The sequence below is a fragment of the Hyla sarda genome, chromosome 2, assembly GCF_029499605.1.
Source record: "Hyla sarda isolate aHylSar1 chromosome 2, aHylSar1.hap1, whole genome shotgun sequence".
NCBI lineage: Eukaryota > Metazoa > Chordata > Amphibia > Anura > Hylidae > Hyla > Hyla sarda.
Genome location: NC_079190.1, coordinates 87,122,580 through 87,144,838, shown reverse-complemented (window position 1 = coordinate 87,144,838; position 22,259 = coordinate 87,122,580). Strand labels below are relative to the sequence as shown.

The 22,259-nt window shown below is 41.6% G+C and overlaps 1 protein-coding gene across 7 annotated transcripts in view; it reads left to right on the top strand.

The window, feature by feature from the left end:
• LOC130358748 (retinol dehydrogenase 7-like) overlaps window positions 1-22,259 on the top strand; it is an 87,516-nt gene that overhangs the window by 24,447 nt on the left and 40,810 nt on the right. For all 7 annotated transcript variants that reach the window (XM_056562479.1, XM_056562478.1, XM_056562475.1 and 4 more), the window contains 3 exons: window positions 7,203-7,461; window positions 12,101-12,264; window positions 15,750-15,935. In XM_056562479.1, the coding sequence (XP_056418454.1) occupies window positions 7,203-7,461; window positions 12,101-12,264; window positions 15,750-15,935 (609 nt within the window). The remainder of the gene's footprint in view (window positions 1-7,202; window positions 7,462-12,100; window positions 12,265-15,749; window positions 15,936-22,259) is intronic.

Here is a 22,259-nt window from a genome sequence, read left to right as displayed (position 1 = left end):
ATGCTGAAATAAATTCACTTTGGATAGACTTTTTTTGTGCTGCAAGTATCTTTGCATATTGGATTCCAAGCCCTTTACCAAGGCTGATAAACCTGCCTGCACCACCGTTTATTTTTTGCCCTTTTATACAAGTTGTGTTGCTCTTCTTGGAATTATCTGGATAGATAGATAGATAATACTATTTAATTAATTTTACAAATAATTGTTTCTGCTAAAACACAAAAGACACTCTTTGTCTTTTGTGCCAGTTTTCTGGTACATTTTGCATATGCGTAAAGTTCCAGTCCTCGCACCAGATATTCAGCAGGGCATACTCTATGCTGCTCTATCTTCTGAACACAGTACTTTTATAGACAAACCCTGATGGCTGGACCAGACAGCCAGTACAGGGAGCTCTCTTTAAGGGTGCATTCATACCACGTTTTGGGGATACAGCTGCCAGATCCAGCAGGAGAATTTAAAGACCGTCCACTGCCGTATCCCCGCAGCACCCTATTCATTTGAATGAGCCGGACGCAGTTAGATAGTGACTCTGGTTGGCTAATTTTTGTACCCTATACAGTTTTGTTGCCGGACTGAATACGGTGGTATTAGTCCGGCAATAAAACTGAGTCCGGCTCCCTAAAACGTAGTGATAAGAGAAGCTGTAATGTGTGGCTAACAATCTGTGTCCCCGGCTGGGAAAGAGGGGAAAAGAGCCAAAAACAGCGACACTTCAACATGATGGATTTTACAGCAGGTGGTCTAGAGCAATAACATTAATTTAAAAAAATGCTGAATCATTCACAATTAGAAATGTCTTTTTCTCCATAGCCTATAAGCATTTACACAATTTTTTTCAACTTTTCACCATGCTTGTTATTTTTAGTTTATGGACAAGATATTGGCACATTTTCACTCCTCTCTATTAGTGTTGCTCGCGAATATTCACAATGCGAAATTTGCGAATATCGCATATTCGCGAATTTGCGCATATTCGCGAATATAACACTATATATTCATAATTACGAATATTCACTTTTTTTTTTTTCACAGTACACATCACAGTGATTATCCCTCTCTGCTTCCAGCTTGTGTGGTGTAAAGAAGGCTCTAATACTACTGTGTGAGACTGGTTTACGAATTTTCGCCTATGCGAATTTTCGCCTATGCTAATTTTCGTATATGCTAATTTTTGCACATGCAAATTTCCGTCTGTGCTAATTTTTGCATATGCAAATGTTCACAAATGCGAATTTTCGCATATGCGAACATTTTACGCGAATATTAAGAATATGCGAATTTAGCGAATATATGACGAATATTCGGCCATATATTCGCGAAATATCGCAAATTCGAATATGGCCTATGCCGCTCAACACTACACTCTATTATGGCATTAAAAAAAAATATACAACAAAAAAGTGCACAGAAAAAAATATGCTAATTTATCATACAAGGTTTGTGCAATTAAAACTGACATAAAATAAAAAGTGTAAACTTAAAAAAAAAAAAAAGGCACAAAAAAAAGTAGCAAATTATAAATTTCACCTTTAGGCTATGTTTACACGGTAGAATTTCTGTGCTTCTGCTCATATTCTGTTCTGCCCTAGCTGGCAGCGGATTTTCTTCAGTTTTGCAGATTCCATGCAGAATGTGCATGAAATTTGTGCTGTATATTTATTGACTTCAATGGACTCTGCTGAGGATTTCTGTAAAAACTATAGACCGGTTCAATGTTTTTGCAGAATGCAGAATTTACATAGGGGAAATTCTGCAGCAGAAAATTTTCTGCGTGAATGGGAAGGCGGAAATTCCGTTCACCACAATATTAACCCCTACAGGACCCATGACGTAACGGTACGTCCCGACACCCTGGGTCTTAAGGACCAGGGACGTACATTTACGTCATGGGCAGTTTTAGTCCCTGCCGTGCGCCGGGCGGGGATCGGAGCGGGATGCCTGCTGAAATCATTCAGCAGGCATCCCGTGCAAATGCCCAGGGGGGTCATCAGACCCCCCCATGTCGGCGATCGCGGCAAATCGCAAGTGAATTCACACTTGCGATTTGCGCGATTCCGGGTCATTACGGGTCTATAGTGACCCGGTGACCCGGAATAGAAGGGGGATCGCGGGTGTCTAAGACACCCACGATCCCCCTGAAGCGATAGGAGTGAGGTGGCACGGGTGCCACCCCTCCTATCCCTGCTATTGGTGGTCTAGACGCGACCACCAATAGCAGATCGGGGGCGGGGGGGTTTACTTTCGTTTTCCCCGTTCTGCCCTCCCACAATAGGCGGGGCAGGACGGGGAAATGACGGGGACCGGCGCCGAAGATCCACTTACCGATCCGGGCGGGCGGCGGAGGCTGCAGGCGACGGAGATCGGCGGGCGGCGATGACGTGCGGCTGGATCCGGCGGAAGCCGGTGAGTTGCCTAGCAACATCTGGAGGGTACAGTTTGAGACCATTATACAGTGGTCTCTAACTGTAGCCCTCCAGATGTTGCAAAACTATAACTCCCAGCATGCCCAGACAGCTGTTTGGGCATGCTGGAATATGTAGTTTTGCAACAGCTGGAGGGCTACAGTTTGAGACCACTATATAGTGGTCCCTAAACTGTAGCCCTCCAGATCTTGCAAAACTACAACTCCTAGCATGCTCAAACAACTGTTTGCTGTCAGGGCATGCTGGGAATTGTAGTTTTGCAACAGCTGGAGGACCACAGTTTGGAGATCACTTTGCAGTGGTCTCTAAAACTGTAGCCCTCCAGATGCAAAACTGCAAATCCCAGCATGTCCAAACAGCAATCAGCTGTCTCGGCATGCTGGGAGTTGTAGTTGCGTACCTCCAGCTATTGCATGACTACATCTCCCAGCATGCCCTTCGGCGATCAGTACATGCTGGGAGTTGTAGTTTTGCAACAGCTGGAGGCACACTGGTTAGAAAATACTGAGTTAGGTAACAGAACCTAACTGAAGGTTTTCCAACCAGTGTGCCTCCAGCTGTTGCAAAAGTACAACTCCCAGCATGCACGGTCTGTCAGTACATGCTGGGAGTTGTAGTTTTGAAACAGCTGGAGGTTTGCCCCCCCATGTGAACGTACAGGGTACATTGACACGGGCAGGCTTACAGTAAGTTTCCTGCTTCAAGTTTGGGCTGCGGCAAATTTTTCGCCGTAGCTCAAACTTCTAGCGAGAAACTTACCGTAACCCGCCAGTGCGAATGTACCCTAAAAACACTACACTACACTACACTACCACATAATAAAGGGTAAAACACTACATATACACCCCCTTACACTGTCCCCCCAATAAAAATGAAAAACGTATTGTATGGCAGTGTTTCCAAAACGGAGCCTCCAGCTGTTGCAAAACAACAACTCCCAGCATTTCCGGACAGCCACTGACTGTCCAGGCATGCTGGGAATTTAGCAACAGCTGGAGGCACCCTGTTTGGGAATCAGTGGCATAGAATACCCCTATGTCCCCCCCTGTGCAATCCCTAATTTAGTCCTCAAATGCGCATGGCGCTCTCTCACTTCGGAGCCCTGTCGTATTTCAAGGCAACAGTTTAGGGCCACATATGGGGTATCTCCGTACTCGGGAGAAATTGCACTACTAATTTTGGGGGGCTTTTTCTCCTTTTACCCCTTAGGAAAAGGAAAAGTTGGGGCTACACCAGCTTGTTAGTGTAAAAAAAAAAAAAATTACACTAACATGCCGGTGTTGCCCTTTACTTTTTATTTTCACAAGCGTTAAAAGGAAAAAAAGACCCCCAAAATTTGTAACGCAATTTCTCCTGAATACAGAAATACCCCATATGTGGGTGTAAAATGCTCTGTGGGCACATAACAAGGCTCAGGAGTGAGAGTGCACCATGTACATTTGAGGTCTAAATTGGTGATTTGCACAGGGGTGGCTGATTTTACAGCGGTTCTGACATAACCCCCCCCCAAAAAATACCCACATGTGACCCCATTTTGCAAACTACACCCCTCACGGAATGTAATAAGGGGTACAGTGAGCATTTACGCCCCACAGGTGTCTGACAGATTTTTGGAACAGTGGTCTGTGAAAATGAAAAATTTTATTTTTCATTTGCACAGCCCACTGTTCCAAAGATCTGTCAAACGCCAGTGGGGTGTAAATACTCACTGCACCCCTTATTAATTTCTGTGAGGGGTGTAGTTTCCAAAATAGGGTCACATGTGGGGGGTTCCACTGTTCTGGCACCACGGGGGGCTTTGTAAACTCACATGGCCCCTGACTTCCATTACAAAACATTTTTTTGCCAAAAGCTCAATGGCGCTCCTTCTCTTCTGAGCATTGTAGTGCGCCAGCAGAGCACTTGACGTCCACACATGGGGTATTTCCATACTCAGAAGAGATGGGGTTACAAATTTTGGGGGGTCTTTTCTGCTATTAACCCTTACAAAAATGTGAAATTTGGGGGGAAACACACATTTTAGTGAAATTATTATAATTTTTTTTTACATATGCAAAAGTCGTGAAACCCCTGTGGGGTATTAAGGCTCGCTTTAATCCTTGTTACGTTCCTCAAGGGGTCTAGTTTCCAAAATGGTATGCCATGTGTTTTTTTTTTGCTGTTCTGGCACCATAGGGGCTTCCTAAATGCGACATGCCCCCCGAGCAAAATTTGCTCTCAAAAAGCCAAATATGACTCCTTCTCTTCTGAGCATTGTAGTTCACCCGTAGTGCACTTCAGGTCAACTTATGGGGTACCTCCATACTCAGAAGAGATGGGGTTACAAATTTTGGGGGGTCTTTTCTGCTATTAACCCTTGCAAAAATGTGAAATTTGGGGGGAAACACACATTTTAGTGAAAAAAAAATAATTTTTTTTTTACATATGCAAAAGTCGTGAAACACCTTTGGGGTATTAAGGCTCACTTAATTCCTTGTTACGTTCCTCAAGGGGTCTAGTTTCCAAAATGGTATGCCATGTGTTTTTTTTTTGCTGTTCTGGCACCATAGGGGCTTCCTAAATGCAACATGCCCCCCAAAAACCATTTCAGAAAAACGTACTCTCCAAAATCCCCTTGTCGCTCCTTCGCTTCTGAGCCCTCTACTGCGCCCGCCGAACAATTTACATAGACATATGAGGTATGTGCTTACTCGAGAGAAATTGGGCTACAAATACAAGTATACATTTTCTCCTTTTACCCCTTGTAAAAATAAAAACATTGGGTCTACAAGAACATGCGAGTGTAAAAAATGAAGATTGTGAATTTTCTCCTTCACTTTGTTGCTATTCCTGTGAAACACCTAAAGGGTTAAAACGCTGACTGAATGCCATTTTGAATACTTTGGGGGGTGCAGATTTTATAATGGGGTCATTTATGGGGTATTTCTAATATGAAGACCCTTAAAATCCACTTCAAACCTGAACTGGTCCCTGAAAAATAGTGAGTTTGAAAATTTTGTGAAAAATTGGAAAATTGCTGCTGAACTTTGAACCCCTCTGGTGTCTTCCAAAAGTAAAAACACGTCAATTTTATGATGCAAACATAAAGTAGACATATTGTATATGTGAATCAAAATTTTTTTTATTTGGAATATCCATTTTCCTTACAAGCAGAGAGCTTCAAAGTTTGAAAAATGCAAATTTTTCAAATTTTTCATCAAATTTGGGGATTTTTCACCAAGAAAGGATGCAAGTTACCATAAAATTTTACCGCTATGTTAAAGTAGAATATGTCACGAAAAAACAATCTCGGAATCAGAATGATAACTAAAAGCATTCCAGAGTTATTAATGTTTAAAGTGACAGTGGTCAGATGTGCAAAAAACGCTCTGGTCCTGAGGTGTAAAATGGCCTGGTCCTTAAGGGGTTAACTTAATGTAGCAGAATTTCTAAGCTGAATTTTTCCTCTGGATTTTGCATGAATATTCTGCCGTGTGAATATAGCCTTAGGGTCGGGTCACATCTAGTGCATTTGCAAAATATTTCATGCTGCGAATGTACCGTCGGCAGTCACAAGAACGAGCCCCCTGATGCACATGGTAGCTCTCTGTGTCCGCTCATGGGGGGGGGGGGGGGCATTTCCCGCTGTAGACAGAGTGCCTGCTCACAGCAGATGTGCAATAGGAAATCCACACTGCTCTGTACTGACAAGGGGCAAACACCCCGAAACGCTGTCTGTAGATGGGTCTTCTCCCCTTCTGGGGAGAATTCTGGCTTGGCATAAAACCCAATCAGGTTTTGAGACTCCGTAACTGGAGCTAAGGCTGATTCTAGGGCAGGCTACCTGAGAAGGTGGTGTGATGAGCTGCTTTGTATATTCCCTTACTTTTACTTTAAAATGGTTATCCAGGAATAGAAATAGCTGATTGAAAAAATAAATAAATAAATAAATAAAACGGCACCACCCCAGCCCTCAGATTGTGTGTATTGCAGCTCTGTTGCATTGAAGTAAATGGTGCCAAGTTGTAATACCACACACAACCTGAGGACAATGATTATGCTATTTTCAGAAGAAATCAGCTCTGTTTTTCTATTTCTGGATAACCCCTTTAGGTGCACCCCTCGGCTGCTAGAGCCCAGCACAGTGTGGCAGCTAGAGGCTGTCAATTAGGGGGAAGATAGAGGAGGTGACAAGTGTACAGAGGGGAGTGACCAGCTCTAGGAGCAAAGGAGAAACCTTAATTTACAGGGGTCAGTTAAAGGAAAAAACTTTTTTTCATATATCAACTGGCTCCAGAAAGATAAACAGATTTGTAAATTACTTATATTAAAAAATCTTAATTCTTTCAGTACTTATAAGCTTCTGAAGTTAAGGTTGTTCTTTTCTGTCTAAGTCCTCTCTGATGACACCTGTCTCGGGAAATGCCCAGTTTAGAAGCAAATCCCCAGAGCAAACCTCTTCTAAACTGGGCGTTTCCCGAGACAAGCACTTAGACAGAAAAGAACAACCTTAACTTCAGAAGCTCATGAGTACTGAAAGGATTAAGATTTTTTAATATAAGTAATTTACAAATCTGTTTAACTTTCTGGAGCCAGTTGATATATATAAAAAAAAAGGTTTTGCCTGGAATACCCCTTTAACTAATAAGAGGTCGGTACAGATTCAGGACTAAAAGCTCTATACAGCCATGCCCACACTTTATATCCTAAAAACCTCCTTTTAACTTCACTTCTTCCATATTACTTGTATATTACTTGTCTTAGCATGTCATTTTTTTTTTTTGTTTTTTTTTACAGGACTCTGGGGCCTGGTGAATAATGCTGGCATATCCATTCCTACTGCCCTAAATGAATTGCTGACTAAAGATGACTTTGCCAGAATTTTTAATGTGAATCTTCTAGGACTTATTGATGTTACACTCAAAATGTTGCCCATAATTCGAAAAGCTCAGGGTCGTGTTGTTAATGTTGCAAGCATTGCTGGCAGAATAGCCGTCTGTGGTGGAGGATATTGCATATCAAAATACGGGGTGGAAGCTTTCTCTGACAGTCTTCGGTAAGCAGTACTTTTATTACATAGTACATTTTATTAAAGGAAAGCTCTACCATTCTATTATATATTATCAACAAATGTAAAAAAAAATCCTTAATCTATCTGTACTCATTTGTTGCTCTAAAGTACCCCAACATAGGGAGTTTATAAAAAAATATATACATTGGTTCCCCGACATACGATGGCCCCGACATACGATACTTTCAATATACGATGGGCTTTTCAGAGCCAATTGTATGTTAAAGACAGCATCAACGTATGATGCTCCTGTGTGTCGGGGCCATCACAAGTATCTGGGAGCGCTGACTGCTTCAGCAGCTGTCGGATAGCCGTTTAACCAGTTGCCGTCTAAGGAGACGGCAACCAGTGTATGGCGCGGACTCCTGACTTGAGCCCGTGCCATACTGGCCGGCCCCCAGCTGATTCCTGTAGATGTAAAAGCCTACATGCGGCAATCGTCGCAGCCTGCTAATAATCCTATAAATCGCCGTTGTCAAAGCTGACAGTGGCATCTAAAGGGACATGTAAATTCTCCCTGGTGGTCCAATGCCAATCACCATCCCCCTCTCCTGCAGCGTGGAGGTACTCTGAAGGTTTACCTCCCTTTCCCTGTTGTCTGTGGTCTTCATTTGATTGAGCCTGGCTGAACCAGGGTCAACCAAATGAGCACAGATCAATGGTGTTCTATGGAACTATAAAAACAAAATGTTAATTAAACCGCACGGTCAATGGCGTATACATAAAAAAATACCAAAGTCCAAAATTGCGTATTTTTGGTCACTTTGTATACCCTGAAAAAATGTATAAAAATGATCAAAAAGTCCCATCAAAACAAAAATGGTAACGATAAAAACTGTAGACCACGGCACAAAAAATTAGCCCTCAGATAGCCCTGTATACAGAAAAAAAAAAGTTATAGGGATCAGAAGAGGAAATTTTTAAACGTACTTATTTTCGTGCAAACAGTTATATTTTATCAGAAGTAAAACAAAATTAAACCTATATAAGTTGGGATCATTTTAATCTTATCGACCTACACACACTCAACATACAATGGTCGTCCCGGAACCAATTACCAGTTTTTCAATAGAGATATGTACTCAACATACAATGGTTCCGGGGCTCCAAAACCAATTACCAGTTTTCCATGGACATATGTACTCAACATATGATGGTTTCCAATTCATATCATATGTTGAGGGACCACTGTGTGTGTATATGAGTGTATGTATGTGTATATACATATATATATATATATATATATATATATATATATATATATGTATGTGTGTGTGTGTGTGTGTGTATATATATATATATATATATATATATATTATAATATGTAACATATATATATATATATATATATATATATATATATATATATATATACATATATATATATATATATCACAAACAAGGATAAGTTGGCCAGCACATACTGATACCGAAACTACTGCATGGACCTGGCATACAGGTGCACGCTGCTAGGCTGAATATACATAAACAGGAGAATACAGCAGCACACTGCTAACACAAAGATACAGATAAAACATGAAATGCTATATAGCTATAATGCAAAAAATGAAAAAGTGAGGTACTTAGCTCACAATTTGGTGGCCAAATAGTTTGGACCATCCCACCACGGTAAGGTGACCTCATTGGGACGGACCTTACACAGTGAATATGCCTCTGTGCAATCAGTTAAACAGGCTTGCAAGGTCTGAGACATCCACACCTTATACAGCACCTAATAGAGGTGGGTGGGGTGCAGGAGCCAACATGGAGGTAGCCACTCTCCCATATGTATAACACAAACAAGGATAAGTTGGCCAGCACATACTGATACCGAAACTACTGCATGGACCTGGCATACAGGTGCACGCTGCTAGGCTGAATATACATAAACAGGAGAATACAGCAGCACACTGCTAGCACAAAGATACAGATAAAACATGAAATGCTATATAGCTATAATGCAAACAATGAAAAAGTGAGGTACTTAACAATTGTGAGCTAAGTACCTCACTTTTTCATTTCTTGCATTATAGCTATATAGCATTTCATGTTTTATCTGTATCTTTGTGCTAGCAGTGTGCTGCTGTATTCTCCTGTTTATGTATATTCAGCCTAGCAGCGTGCACCTGTATGCCAGCAACGTTTCGGCAGTAGTAGCCTTTATCAAGCATGCTTGATAAAGGCTACTATTGCCGAAACGTTGTTCTTGATGTGGGGTTAATAAAGACCACCCAGTTTTCTTTGAAGATCCTTTACCTGTCTTGTGCTGTGATTTTGGACTGTATATATATATATATATTATTATTTTTTTTTACCCATTCTGTCTGGTATAAAAAAAAAACTTAGCTTACTTCCCACTCTCCCCCAGTGCCTCCAGTATCCTGCTCCCAGCCTCTAGTGCGATCTTTCTTCTGGTGCCGGTGGTGCTGGCAATGTGACATATTGAGTTTTGGCCTTGGTTTTCTTCCTGGTGCCCGTGCTCAGCACGTCACACTGCTATCACACAAACGCTGGCTGAGGCTGCACAATGCTGCGGCAAGCTATTTGCTGCAATGTGCAAATCGACCACTGGCACCAGGAAGAGGTAAGTAAAGATTTATTTTTTTTAAACAGACAGAACGGACATATTAAAAAAAAAAAAAAACTACTGCCGGATAACCATTTTAATACTCTGTATTTCAAGCCTGCCCGATCTTTAGTCCTAGTGTTGGCAACTGTATGACGTCCAGCGAGTTCTATATATGAACTTCCTGAGCATTTTATGGTGGCAACTGTGGCCGTTCCATGCTAGAGATAAAACACGCACAGGCCTGAAACTTTGAATGCTTTACACAGACATATCAAAAGTTTTCATTGGTCGGATCTCAGTGTTCAGATCCCTACAAATCACTAGAATGAGCCAGGACGGCTTTGTATATGCTTAGAGCATTCTCCCCCAGCTCAGAGTGAGCACTTCTGCACTCACTCATTCTAGTGATCAGTTGGAGTCTAAACACTCAATCGATAAAAACCTTGGATATGTCCCTAGGGCAGGTCAAAAGTTTTGTTTGTTTTTTTTGTGATAGGTACAATTTTAATCTACTGATGTAGACAGGGGTTAAGGACTTCTATTTTTTTCAAGTTCTTCATGCTGTAAAAGTGATTATTAACTTTATACGATGGGATAGTATAATTGCAAAGATAGCAAATTTGTATAGTTTTTTGTTGTGTTACTACTTTCAAAAAATAAAGATAATTTTTTTTTTCTTTTTACTTTTTTGGCATTACCATATGCTGACCCTATCAAAGGAGCTATGTGCTGCTAGCTGTGCTTTTAATAATAGCATTTTATTTTTTTTAAACTACTCTGGTATTGTGATTTTTATATATGGCATTCACAGTGTGAGATAAATAACATACTTTGTAAATAATTTGGATATTTTCACAATACCAGTTATGCTTAGGCTACTTTCACACTATAAAATTTATCCGTTTTAAAGATCCATTTGATGTTCCGTTATGAAAACCCTGAAAATCGGCCATTAAACGTCGGTTAGAAAATCCCATACATCCGTTAGAAAATCCCATTATAGTCTATGGGATTTTTACATTATTCGTTTTAATCCGTTATAGTCCGTTATTAATAACGGACGTTATTTTGTGACGGAAGATGGTAACGGGAGAAATAGTGAATGCATTATTTGTTCCGTTCATTCTCCCGTCACAAAATAACGTCCGTTATTAATAACGGACTATAACAGATTAAAACGGATAATGTAAAAATCCCATAGACTATAATGGGATTTTCTAACGGACATATGGGATTTTCTAACGGACGTTTAATGGCCGATTTTCAGGGTTTTCATGACAGAACATCAAACGGATCTTTAAAACGGATGAATTTTATAGTGTGAAAGCAGCCTTATTTTCTGCAGTTCTTTTTCTGTTAGTTTTTTTCATGGAAATAGAAGTGTTTAGAATGTTTACCTATATTTATATAATCTTTGAAGATGTGATCACTTGATCAGTACACTGCAATCCTTTTGTATTGCAGTGTACTGTCATTTTAATTATCTTTCATTACATGTCTCTCAAACATGGCTGCCTGGGTGGACCCCACTAGGACCTCAGCTTCCATGATAATGGAATAATACCTGATCGTAGTGAGGTCATTGCAGGCACATGACCTCTATCCAACTAGATGACAATCTTGGCTGCTGACAATAGCTGTCAGCTGCAGACAGCAGCCTGCAATCGCCTTGTATTGAGCAGGCTCAGCTTCTAATGGCAATAGAATACCTGAACATGTGAACACACGCTGCTTAGGATGCTCTTGAAACTATTTATAAATAAAAATGGTATAGTCTTTAAAGTGAGAATTATCATTTCATCCCCTTTTACACCATAATGCTGCATTATAATTCCAAGTTATACTGTATGTGGAGCAAAAGATTGTGTCATTGCAGTGTAATACTTTTTTCTAGAATTGCTTAATTTTAAATCTATTTTTATTATAAAGGGACTTTTAGAGTGTCTGGGGGTGCTCCGAGTTAGAACAGGGGGAAGCTTAAAATCTGAGATGTGAGATTTAAATGTTGGTGAATATGGGCCATTCTTTCTAAATAACCTGTTCTATTTCCTACAGACGGGAAATCAGCAGATTTGGTGTGAAAGTCAGCATCATAGAGCCTGGTTGCTTCAAAACATTTATTAGTAGTCCAGAAAGAATAATAGAAAAATTGCATGAGCTTTGGGAGATGGCCTCAGAAGAAATTCGTTGTGCCTATGGGCAGAAACATTTTGATAAATGTAAGTATCCATGCAAAGGAACGCTATGCACCAATCCCCAGGATGTGCACGATCAGTGAGGTCATGCAGCACATCCTGAAGGTAGAGAGAAGAACTGCAGGAAGAAGAGCAGAAGATGACAGTGACTGTGGGACCTAGAAGGTGAGTATGGTTTTAATATTTTTTTTTTCATGTTTTGGCGATGGGGTCCTACCTTCAGGGGGGTCTTACCTACAGGAGGCAAACTACCTTTAGTGGCAGTCTACCTACAGAGAGCAGATTACTTATAGTGGGTCCTACCTACAAGGGGCAATCTCCCTACAAGGGGAAATTTACCTAAAAGGGAGCAAATTACCTACATGGCGTCCTAACTACAGGGGCAAACTACGTTCAATGGGTCCTACCCACAGGGGGATTATCTTAAAGGGAAAACTACATATCAAGGGATCTACTATCAACAAGGGGAAAACTACAACATGGAGAAAACTACACTGCTCAAAAAAATAAATAAAGGGAACACTTAAACAATACAATGTAACTCCAAGTCAATCCAACTTCTGTGAAATCACACTGTCCACTCAGGAAGCAACACTGATTGACAATAAATTTCACATACTGTTGTGCAAATGGAACAGAGAACAGGTGGAAATTATAGGCAATAAGCAAGACTCCCCCAATAAAGGAGTGGTTCTACAGGTGGTGACCACTGACCACTTCTCAGTTCCTATGCTTCCTGGCTCATCTTTTGGTCACTTTTTAATGCTGGCGGTGCTTTCTCTCTAGTCGTAGCATGAGACGGAGACTACAACCCACACAAGTGGCTCAGGTAGTGCAGGTCATCCAGGATGGCTCATCAATGCGAGCTGTGGCAAGAAGGTTTGCTGTGTCTGACAGCATAGTGTCCAGAGCCTGGAGGCGCTACCAGGAGACTGGCCAGTACATCAGGAGACGTGGAGGAGGCCGTAGGAGGGGAACAACACTGCAGCAGGACCACTACCTCTGCCTTTGTGCAAGGAGGAGCAGGAGGAGAACTGCCAGAGCCCTGCAAAATTACCTCCAGCAGGCCACAAATGTGCATGTGTCCAATCAAACGGTCAGAAACAGACTCCATGAGGGTGGTATGAGGGCCCGACATGCACAGGTGGGGGTTGTGCTTACAGCCCAACACCATGCAGGATGTTTGGCATTTGCCAGAGAACACCAAGATTGGAAAATTCGCCACTGGCGCCCTGTGCTCTTCACAGATGACAGAGTCTGGAGACGCTGTGGAGAACGTTCTGCTGCCTGCAACATCCTCCAGCATGACCGGTTTGGTGGTGGGTCAGTAATAGTGTGGAGTAGAATTTCTTTAGGGGGATGCACAGCCCTCCATGTGCTTGCCAGAAGTAGATCCTCAGACCCCTTGTGAGACCATATGCTGGTGTGGTTGGCCCTGGGTTCCTCCTAATGCAAAACAATGCTAGACCTCATGTGGCTGGAGTGTGTCAGCAGTTCCTGCAAGAGGAAGGCATTGATGCTATGGACTGGCCCGCTTGTTCCCCAGACCTGAATCTGATTGAGCACATCTGGGACATCTTGTCTTGCTCCATCCACCAATACTATGTTGCACCTCAGACTGTCCAGGAGTTGGCAGATGCTTTAGTCCAGGTCTGGGAGGACATCCCTCAGGAGGCCACCTTATCATGAGCATGCCCAGGTGTTGTAGGGAGGTCATACGGGCACGTGGAGCCCACACACACTACTGAGCCTCATTTTGACTTGTTTTAAGGACATTACATCAAAGTTGGATCAGCCTGTAGAGTGGTTTTCCACTTTGATTTTGAGTGTGACTCCATATCCAGACCCCCATGGGTTGATATTTGATTTCCATTGATAATTTTTGTGGGATTTTGTGTTCAGCACATTCAACTATGTAAAGATGAAAGTATTTCATACGATTAGTCCATTCATTCAGCTCTAGGATGTGTTATCTTAGTGTTCCTTTTATTTTTTTGAGCAGTGTCCTTATTGTGGAAACTACTTACAAGGGACACCAGAAAACTGGTGGAAAATACCAGGGTGACAGCTTATTAATGGAAACTGCATACTGGAGGCATCAGCATACAGATGGGTACCTACTGTATGTAATGGGGAAAAATACCTACTCGAGCAACCTATCTACCTAACTGGGGGAACCTACCTACTCCTCCCCAACTGACCTGCCCCTCCCCACCAACCCACTTACTTACCCACTTTAAGTGCATGACATCAAACAGTAGAACTATTTTGTTTAGGACCCTATGGATAGGGAAATGTAAAGGAAGAAGCTGGAAAAGTGCCGTTAAACGGCCGTTAGAAAATCCCATTATAGTCTATGGGATTTTTACATTATCCGTTTTAATCCGTTATAGTCCGTTATTAATAACGGACGTTATTTTGTGGAGAATGAACGGAAGAAATAGTGCATTCACTAACAGATAATGTAAAAATCCCATAGACTATAATGGGATTTTCTAACGCCCGTTTAACGGTCGATTTGCAGGGTTTTCATGACGGAACATCAGACAGATCTTTAAAACGGATGAATTTTATAGCGTGAAAGCAGCCTTAGTAAAGTCTATTGAAGTAATAATAAACACCTATAGATTTTGCTAGCACTGAAATATGCAGCGTCAAATACGCAGCGTATAAGCTCTGTGTGACCCTACCCAAAATGTGTCCCTCAATGGAAACTATACGCCTGAATAACTGTGGCCATACTGCAAAATAATTTCAGGAAAGATCTGAGAAAATGGCAGGAATTAAAACATTACCTTGGCCTCTAAATTCCCAAGATTTCAGTCTGATAAATCTGATCCATGGAGGCCCCAGCTAGCAATTTATAGGATCTTCTGCTGACGTCTTGGTGCCAGATACGACAGAACACCTTCAGAGGTCTTATGTAATCTATGACTTCATGGTTCAGAACCGTTTTGGTTACATGAGGGGGATTTATCCCACTGTGTGTACTTTGCTACCAGTTGGATAAGTCTCATACAGTTTACAAGATTTATACATATATAACAGGAACCCGTGTATTTATTTGAAATGTTTACTGTTTTTCCATATTGTCTATAAAATTAAAGGGGTATTCCATCCTGGACATTTATGGCATATCCACAAAATATGCCATGAATGTCTTCTAGATGCAGGTCCTACCTATGGGACCAGCAACTATCTTGGGTTCAAGGGCTCCCCAGCCCCTTCTAACCTTTTTGTGGCCACTGGAGAGGTCAGGAAGCTGAAAACAGTCAAAGCAGCAAAGTTCGTAAATTTGTATAACTCCCATTGACTTTTATAGGAGTTACACAAATGCAATAGTCCACAGTCACGAGCTATGATGTTTACATAATTCAGAGAGTTCCCTGGCCACCTAAATGTGAGCATCAGCCTTGAAGAGTAGTTTTCCATGTCTAGGATATTTGGTAGTTGTTACAGTATCTAAAAAAAAATGTATAAACTTTTTTTGTTTTTTTTTGTTTACACAGATTGCAAACAATTTGAAGCATTTTCAAATTTGAACCCGAAGCTCCACCAGGTCACAGACTGCATGGAGCACGCCCTGACTGCTGTCTACCCACAAACACGCTATTCTGCCGGCTTGGATGCTAAACTCTACTTTATACCTCTTTCCTACTGTCCAACTGTAATAGCGGATTTTTTCTTTCCACAAGGTTAAAGTGTACCTGTAATGGAAAAATACTTTTGACATGTGCTAAGGAGTTTTCGTACCCCATCTGATGTCATACCTGGACGCCAGCCCCATAGACTTACATTATGACACTCACTTATATGACACAGAGCCGGGAGAGAACGTGTTAAGCGTGAATTTCTCCCAGTAAGGTCGGGTTTACACAGCAGAATGTCCGCATAGAAACTCTCTGCGCGGACATTCTGCAGACTGCTGGCGTCGGCATGGCATTCTCAAATTTACCGCACAGGAATGCACCGTCTCATAGATGGTAATGCATTCCGTGCGAAGTCAAAACATTGAACAGGATTTCTGCACCAGAAATTCTGCCGTCTGCGCAGTGCAGTGAAATCCCATTGAAAGCAATGAACATAGCCTAAAAAGTGGGTGCTTCACTCCCTGTCTTCCAGCGATCTCTCTAGTTAGACTTACCGTATTTTTCGCCGTATAAGACGCACTTTTTCTTCCCCAAAACTGGGGGGGAAAAGTTGGTGAATACACCCCTATTGCGGCGGTCCCTGCGGCCAACAACGGCCGGGACCCCCGGCTAATACAGGACATCACCGATCGCGGTGATGCCCTGTATTAACCCTTCAGACGCGGCGATCAAAGCTGACCGCCGTGTCTGAAGGGAAAGTGACACTAACCCGGCTGTTCAGTCGGGCTGTTCGGGACTGCCGCGATTTCACCGCGGCGGTCCCGAACAGCCCGACTGAATAGCCGGCTTAGTGCTTACAGGACACCTGGAGGGACCTTACCTGCCTCCTCGGTGTCTTCTCCGTTCAGGGATCCCCTGTATGGCCGGCGCTCTCCTTCCTCGGCATCACGTTGTCGCGTACGTGCGTCGGCGTGCGTAACGACGTGATGGCGGCGACGGAGAGCGAGGATACCCGGCCGGCAGCAGAGACGTTCCGGAGCGACGGGGACACGGCGACAGCGATAGAGCGACATCCAGGGCAGCGGTGACGGGTCCGGAGCGGCGGGGACACGTGAGTATTGCAGTGGTCTTCAATCTGCGGACCTCCAGATGTTGCAAAACTACAACTCCCAGCATGCCCGGACAGCCAACGGCTGTCTGGGCATGCTGGGAGTTGCAGTTTTGCAACATCTGGAGGTCCACAGATTGAAGACCACTATTGGGTTCAAAATCTTTATTTTTTTAGATTTTGCACCTATAAATTGGGTGCGTCTTATACGCTGGTGCGTCCTATAGGGCGAAAAATACGGTAAAATTAAGCCTGTTTAGTGCAACTGGACAGAGATTGCTGCAAGCCAGGGAGTGAAGCTCTGAAGTGCCCACTTTTCCTGGCTCGCTCTAATGATCGATGGGGGTCTGAACATTTAGATTCCAGCCAATAAAAACTTTTGACATGGTAAATGATAGGGATATTTTGAATCCACATATATTCTGAAAAAGATAAAGGGAGATATATCAAAACCTGTGCAGAGGAAAAGTTGACCAGTGGCTCATAGCAACCAATCAGATCGCTTCTTTCATTTTCAAAAAGCCTCTGAATAATGAAAGAAACAATCTGGTTGCTATAGGCAGCTGATCAACCTATTCTCTGCACAAGGTTTGAGAAATCTCCCCTATATAGACACTATTTCATGTTTTACCTTGATAAAATACCAACAAAATGTAAATCTAATATGGAGCAGACAGCTGCATTAAAGGGGTTATCAAAGAATAGAAAACCAGAGCTAATTTCTTCCATAAATATAGCCACCCCTGTCCTCTGGTTGTGTGTTGTATTACAACTTGTCTCTGTTTACTTCAAGAGAACTGAGCTGTAATTCTACTCATAACCTGAAGGGAGGGGGTGGCACTGTTTTTGGAAGAAATTAGCTCTGGTTTTCTATTCCTGGACAATGGGGGAGATTTATCAAAACCTGTGCAAAGGAAAAGTTCTCCAGTTGCCCATAGCAACAAATCAGCTGGCTTCTTTCATTTTTAACAAGGCCTCTGCAAATTGAAAGAAGCGATCTGATTGGTTGCTATGGGCAACTGGGCAACCTTTCCTTTGCACAGGTTTTGATAAATCTCCCCCAAATCTGTACTCTGGTGGAAAACTTTTTTTTTTTTTTTTTTAAATCAACTGGTGCCAGAAAGTTAAACAGATTTGTAAATTATTTCTATTAAAATGTTTTAATCCTTCCAGTACTTAATAGCTGCTGAATACTACAGAGGAAATTATTTTCTTTTTAGAACACAGAGCTGTCTGCTGACATCATGATCACAGTGCTCTCTGCTGACATCTCTGTCCATTTCAAGAACTCTCCAGAGCAGCATATGTTTTCTATGGGGATTTTCTCCTACTCTGGACAGTTCTTAAAGGGTACCTCTCATCAAAAAAACTTTTGATATATTATAGATTAATGTATGCAGAATAACTTCACAATTGCATGTTATTAAAAAATATGCTTCTTTCTATTTAATTTTCCACTTTGAAGAAATGACCACTAGGGGTCTCCCTACCAGTCCTGGCAGCAAGCATTTCAGACTCATGCTGGAGTCCTAAACACTACGAGCTGCCAGTCTGCTTTGTTCACAAAGGAGAACACTCAGAGCTGCCAGCCTGCTTTGTTCACAGCCTGTTTGGCTGTGAACAAAGCAGGCTGGCAGCTCTGAGTGTTTAGGACTCCAGCATGAGTCAGAAATGCTTGCTGACAGGACTGATCGGGAAAAATACAATAGAAAGAAGCATATTTTTCATTAACATGCTATTGGAAAGTTATTCAACATTCATTAATATAAAATATATCAAAAGTTTATTTGATGAGAGGTACCATTTAAAATGGACAACGGTGTCAGCAGAGAGCACTGTGGTCATGATGTCAGCAGAGAGCTCTGTGTTCCAAAAGCAAAAGGATTTCCTCTGCAGTATTCAGCAGCTAACAAGTACTGGAAGGATTAAGATTTTTTAATAGAAGTAATTTACAAATCTGTTGATTAAAAAAAAAAAAAAAAAGTTTTCCACCGGAGTACCCCTTTAAGCTACCCTAAATGGTGTTTTCTTTGTAAGCTCTAAGTTGTACAGTTGCACTAGACCATAATACAGTGCCCATACTAAAGTATGGGGCATTACTGTACCACCATATGCCTCTGTTTTCATATGTCAAAGAAAAAATTGAATGTGCCATCATATTCTGTATGTACAAATGATTTCTTAGTACATACAGCGCACAATGTAGCGTATATGGCAATGCACATAGACTGTGCGGCTCCATGCTAGGTTGCTATAGGGCCTTTATGCCCTGGAAAAGAAGTGTTTAGGAATTTATACTGTTTTTCCCTATGTTGTATATTACTTAATTCACAACAATAAAATCATTTCAGCAGCTTGGATTTTTATATGTGATATTTGAATTGTTCCAATAAGCAGCCATGCTGGAAACACCAGAAGTCTATGCAGATTTTTATTTTTTTTTTACTTTCTAGGTTAACGCAGCTCTAATTTTACATAGATTAGAAGTTGTATAAAACATGAATTTACATATAAGCATACAGCCTCAAACATAAAAAAAAAGACCCCAAAAAAAGAAGCAAAACAGCCTAAGGGTGTGTTTCCACCTGGCGTATACGCAGCGTATTTCACACTGCGCAAAATTTGCCGCGCATCACAGTCACGCCGACACAGGGCCCTGCCTCCAAAACTCACAACACGCATAGGGCTGCAGCTGGAAAGCCCTGTGTGTATAGCGAGCAATGAATATGCAGCGTATTTCCCGCTGCTGCCGCAAATTTTGCGCAGCATTAAATAAGCTGCGTATACGCCAGGAGGGAGCGCACCCTTAATGTATTTTCATGTGTCACTATAGTTATCAACAGGACAAGTGATACTCGGCTTCTGGCATGGTATCATGCTTCTGTTCCATAGCAGGTTCATTTCCTTCACACAAGATTTCCGTATGTGACAGATTTAGGCTGCAATTCCACTAAGATTTTTCAGAAAAAAAGCCCCAAAAACGCCCATTCTGCTGCTGTGACCAGATGTTAGCCGCAAGTCAATAGGGAGCTGCAAAATTCCATATCCAATTGTTATTTTTATTATCCTTTTGACGTTTTTCTGCTAATTTGCGCCCAATGGGAAATTTTCAAAAAAAGATCTCATGTTGAGACTTTTGGCATTTTTTCGGTAAAGTCTTGGTGTTGTTTTTCCATAGAAGTCAATGGGAGTAAAAAAAAAAAAATGCAAAAAATTTTTTAAAAAAGCCTTGTGGATTTTAACATTGACATTCTTGCAAGCGTTTTTTTGTTTTTGATTTTTTTTTCTTGCTTTAGTGATCTAAAAAAGGGATGGAGTTAGCTTTTTAAAAAAACATTTTGTAATGATTGCAGTAGGGATGCAAAAAATTGTAGAGAACGAAATTTATATTTTTTTAGAACAAAATTTATATTAATCCCTTAAGGACGCAGGGTTTTCCGTTTTTGCATTTTCATTTTTTCCTCATCACCTTCTAAAAATCATAACGCTTTCAATTTTGCACATAACACTTTCAATTTTGCACAATTTCCATATTATGGCTTATTTCTTGCGCCACCAATTCTATTTTGCTGTGATATTAGTCATTTCACCCAAAAATTCACGGCGAAAGGGGAAAAAAATTTATTGTGCCACAAAATTGAAGAAAAAACGCCATTTTGTAACTTTTGGGGGCTTCCGTTTCTACGCAGTTCCTTTTTCGGTAAAAATAACACCTTATCTTTATTCTGTAGGTCCATACGGTTAAAATGATACCCTACTTATATAGGTTTGATTTTGTCGTACTTCGGAAAAAAATCATAACTACATGCAGGAAAATGTATATGTTAAAAATTCTCATCTTCTGACCCCTATAACTTTTTTATTTTTTAACATACGGGCCGGTATGAGGAATCATTTTTTTGCGCTGTGATCGGAAGTTTTTATCGGTACCATTTTTGTATTGATCGGACTTTTTGATCACTTTTTATTCATTTTTTCATGATATAAAAAGGGACCAAAAATACACTGTTTTGGAATTTGGAATTTTTTTGCGCGCACGCCATTGACCGTGCGATTTAATTAGCAATATGTTTTTATAGTTCGGACATTTTCGCACGCGGCGATACCACATATGTTTATTTTTATTTACACAGTTTTTTTTTTATGGGAAAAGGGGGGGTGATTCAAACTTTTATTAGGAAGGGGTTAAATGACCTTTGTTAACTTTTTTTTTTTTTCACTTTTTTTTGCAGTGTTATAGCTCCCATAGGGACCTATAACACTGCACACACTGATCTCCTATGCTGATCCCTGCAAAGCCATAGCTTTGCACGGATCAGTGAAATAGGGGCTTGATTGCTCAAGCCTGTAGCTCAGGTTTGGAGCAATCAATCGACGATCGGACGCCGCGGAGACAGGTAAGGGGACCTCCGCCTGCATCCCAGCTGATCGGAACATCGCGATTTTATCGCGATGTCCCGATCAGCCCGACTGAGCTGCAGGGAAGCGTTTACTTTTGCTTTCCGACGCGGCGGTCATCTTTGATCGCCGCGTCTGAAGGGTTAACAGCGCGCGGCACAACAATCGATGCCACGCGATGTTAGCCCAGGGTCCCGGCTATGATTAGCAGCCGGGACGGACCCGGTGTGATGCGGAGTCACGGCGTGACCCCCTTTTAAACACCGGGACCGGGCGTAGGGTACGCCCTAAGTCCTTAAGGAGTTAAGTTTTGATCAGGGACCAATTTACAGTATGTGAGCAGGCAGGGACATAAAAATGTAGCCACAATATTAATAATGGATAAAGGGGCCATGCGTTTATTTTAACTACTGTTAAACTTTATTAGCTACATTTCTGTCATTATTTAGGTACTACTACTACCCCCAGCATGGAACGGAGTTTGTTTCATACTGAAAGCTGTAGTACCTGCACTAAAGGACAGATCGCACCGGGTTTCACTTCTGAGACCCGTTGCGATCCGGATTTATAATCCAGAGAAGAGGGCGACTTTCTGCAGCGCTCCGCATCTCTTCTCTGTACTCTGGCCGGCCAGTCATGTGAATACAAATTCAGAACTCAACTTATCAATAAACAGCCCTGGCACACTGATGTGGCTAAACATCTTAGGAAAGCTTTTGGGTGGCAGAGAATTGTTGGAAGAAAAACAACTGCACAGAAGACTTTACAGCATACAAATTAGCACTTCTTACCTTCAAGTCTGCACTCACTTCTGCTAAACAGAATTACTTCATATGCTCTCTTTCCCACAACCACAAGCAACTCTTTAACCCCTTAAGGTTTTGCATTTCCATTTTTTCCTCATCACCTTCTAAAAATCATAA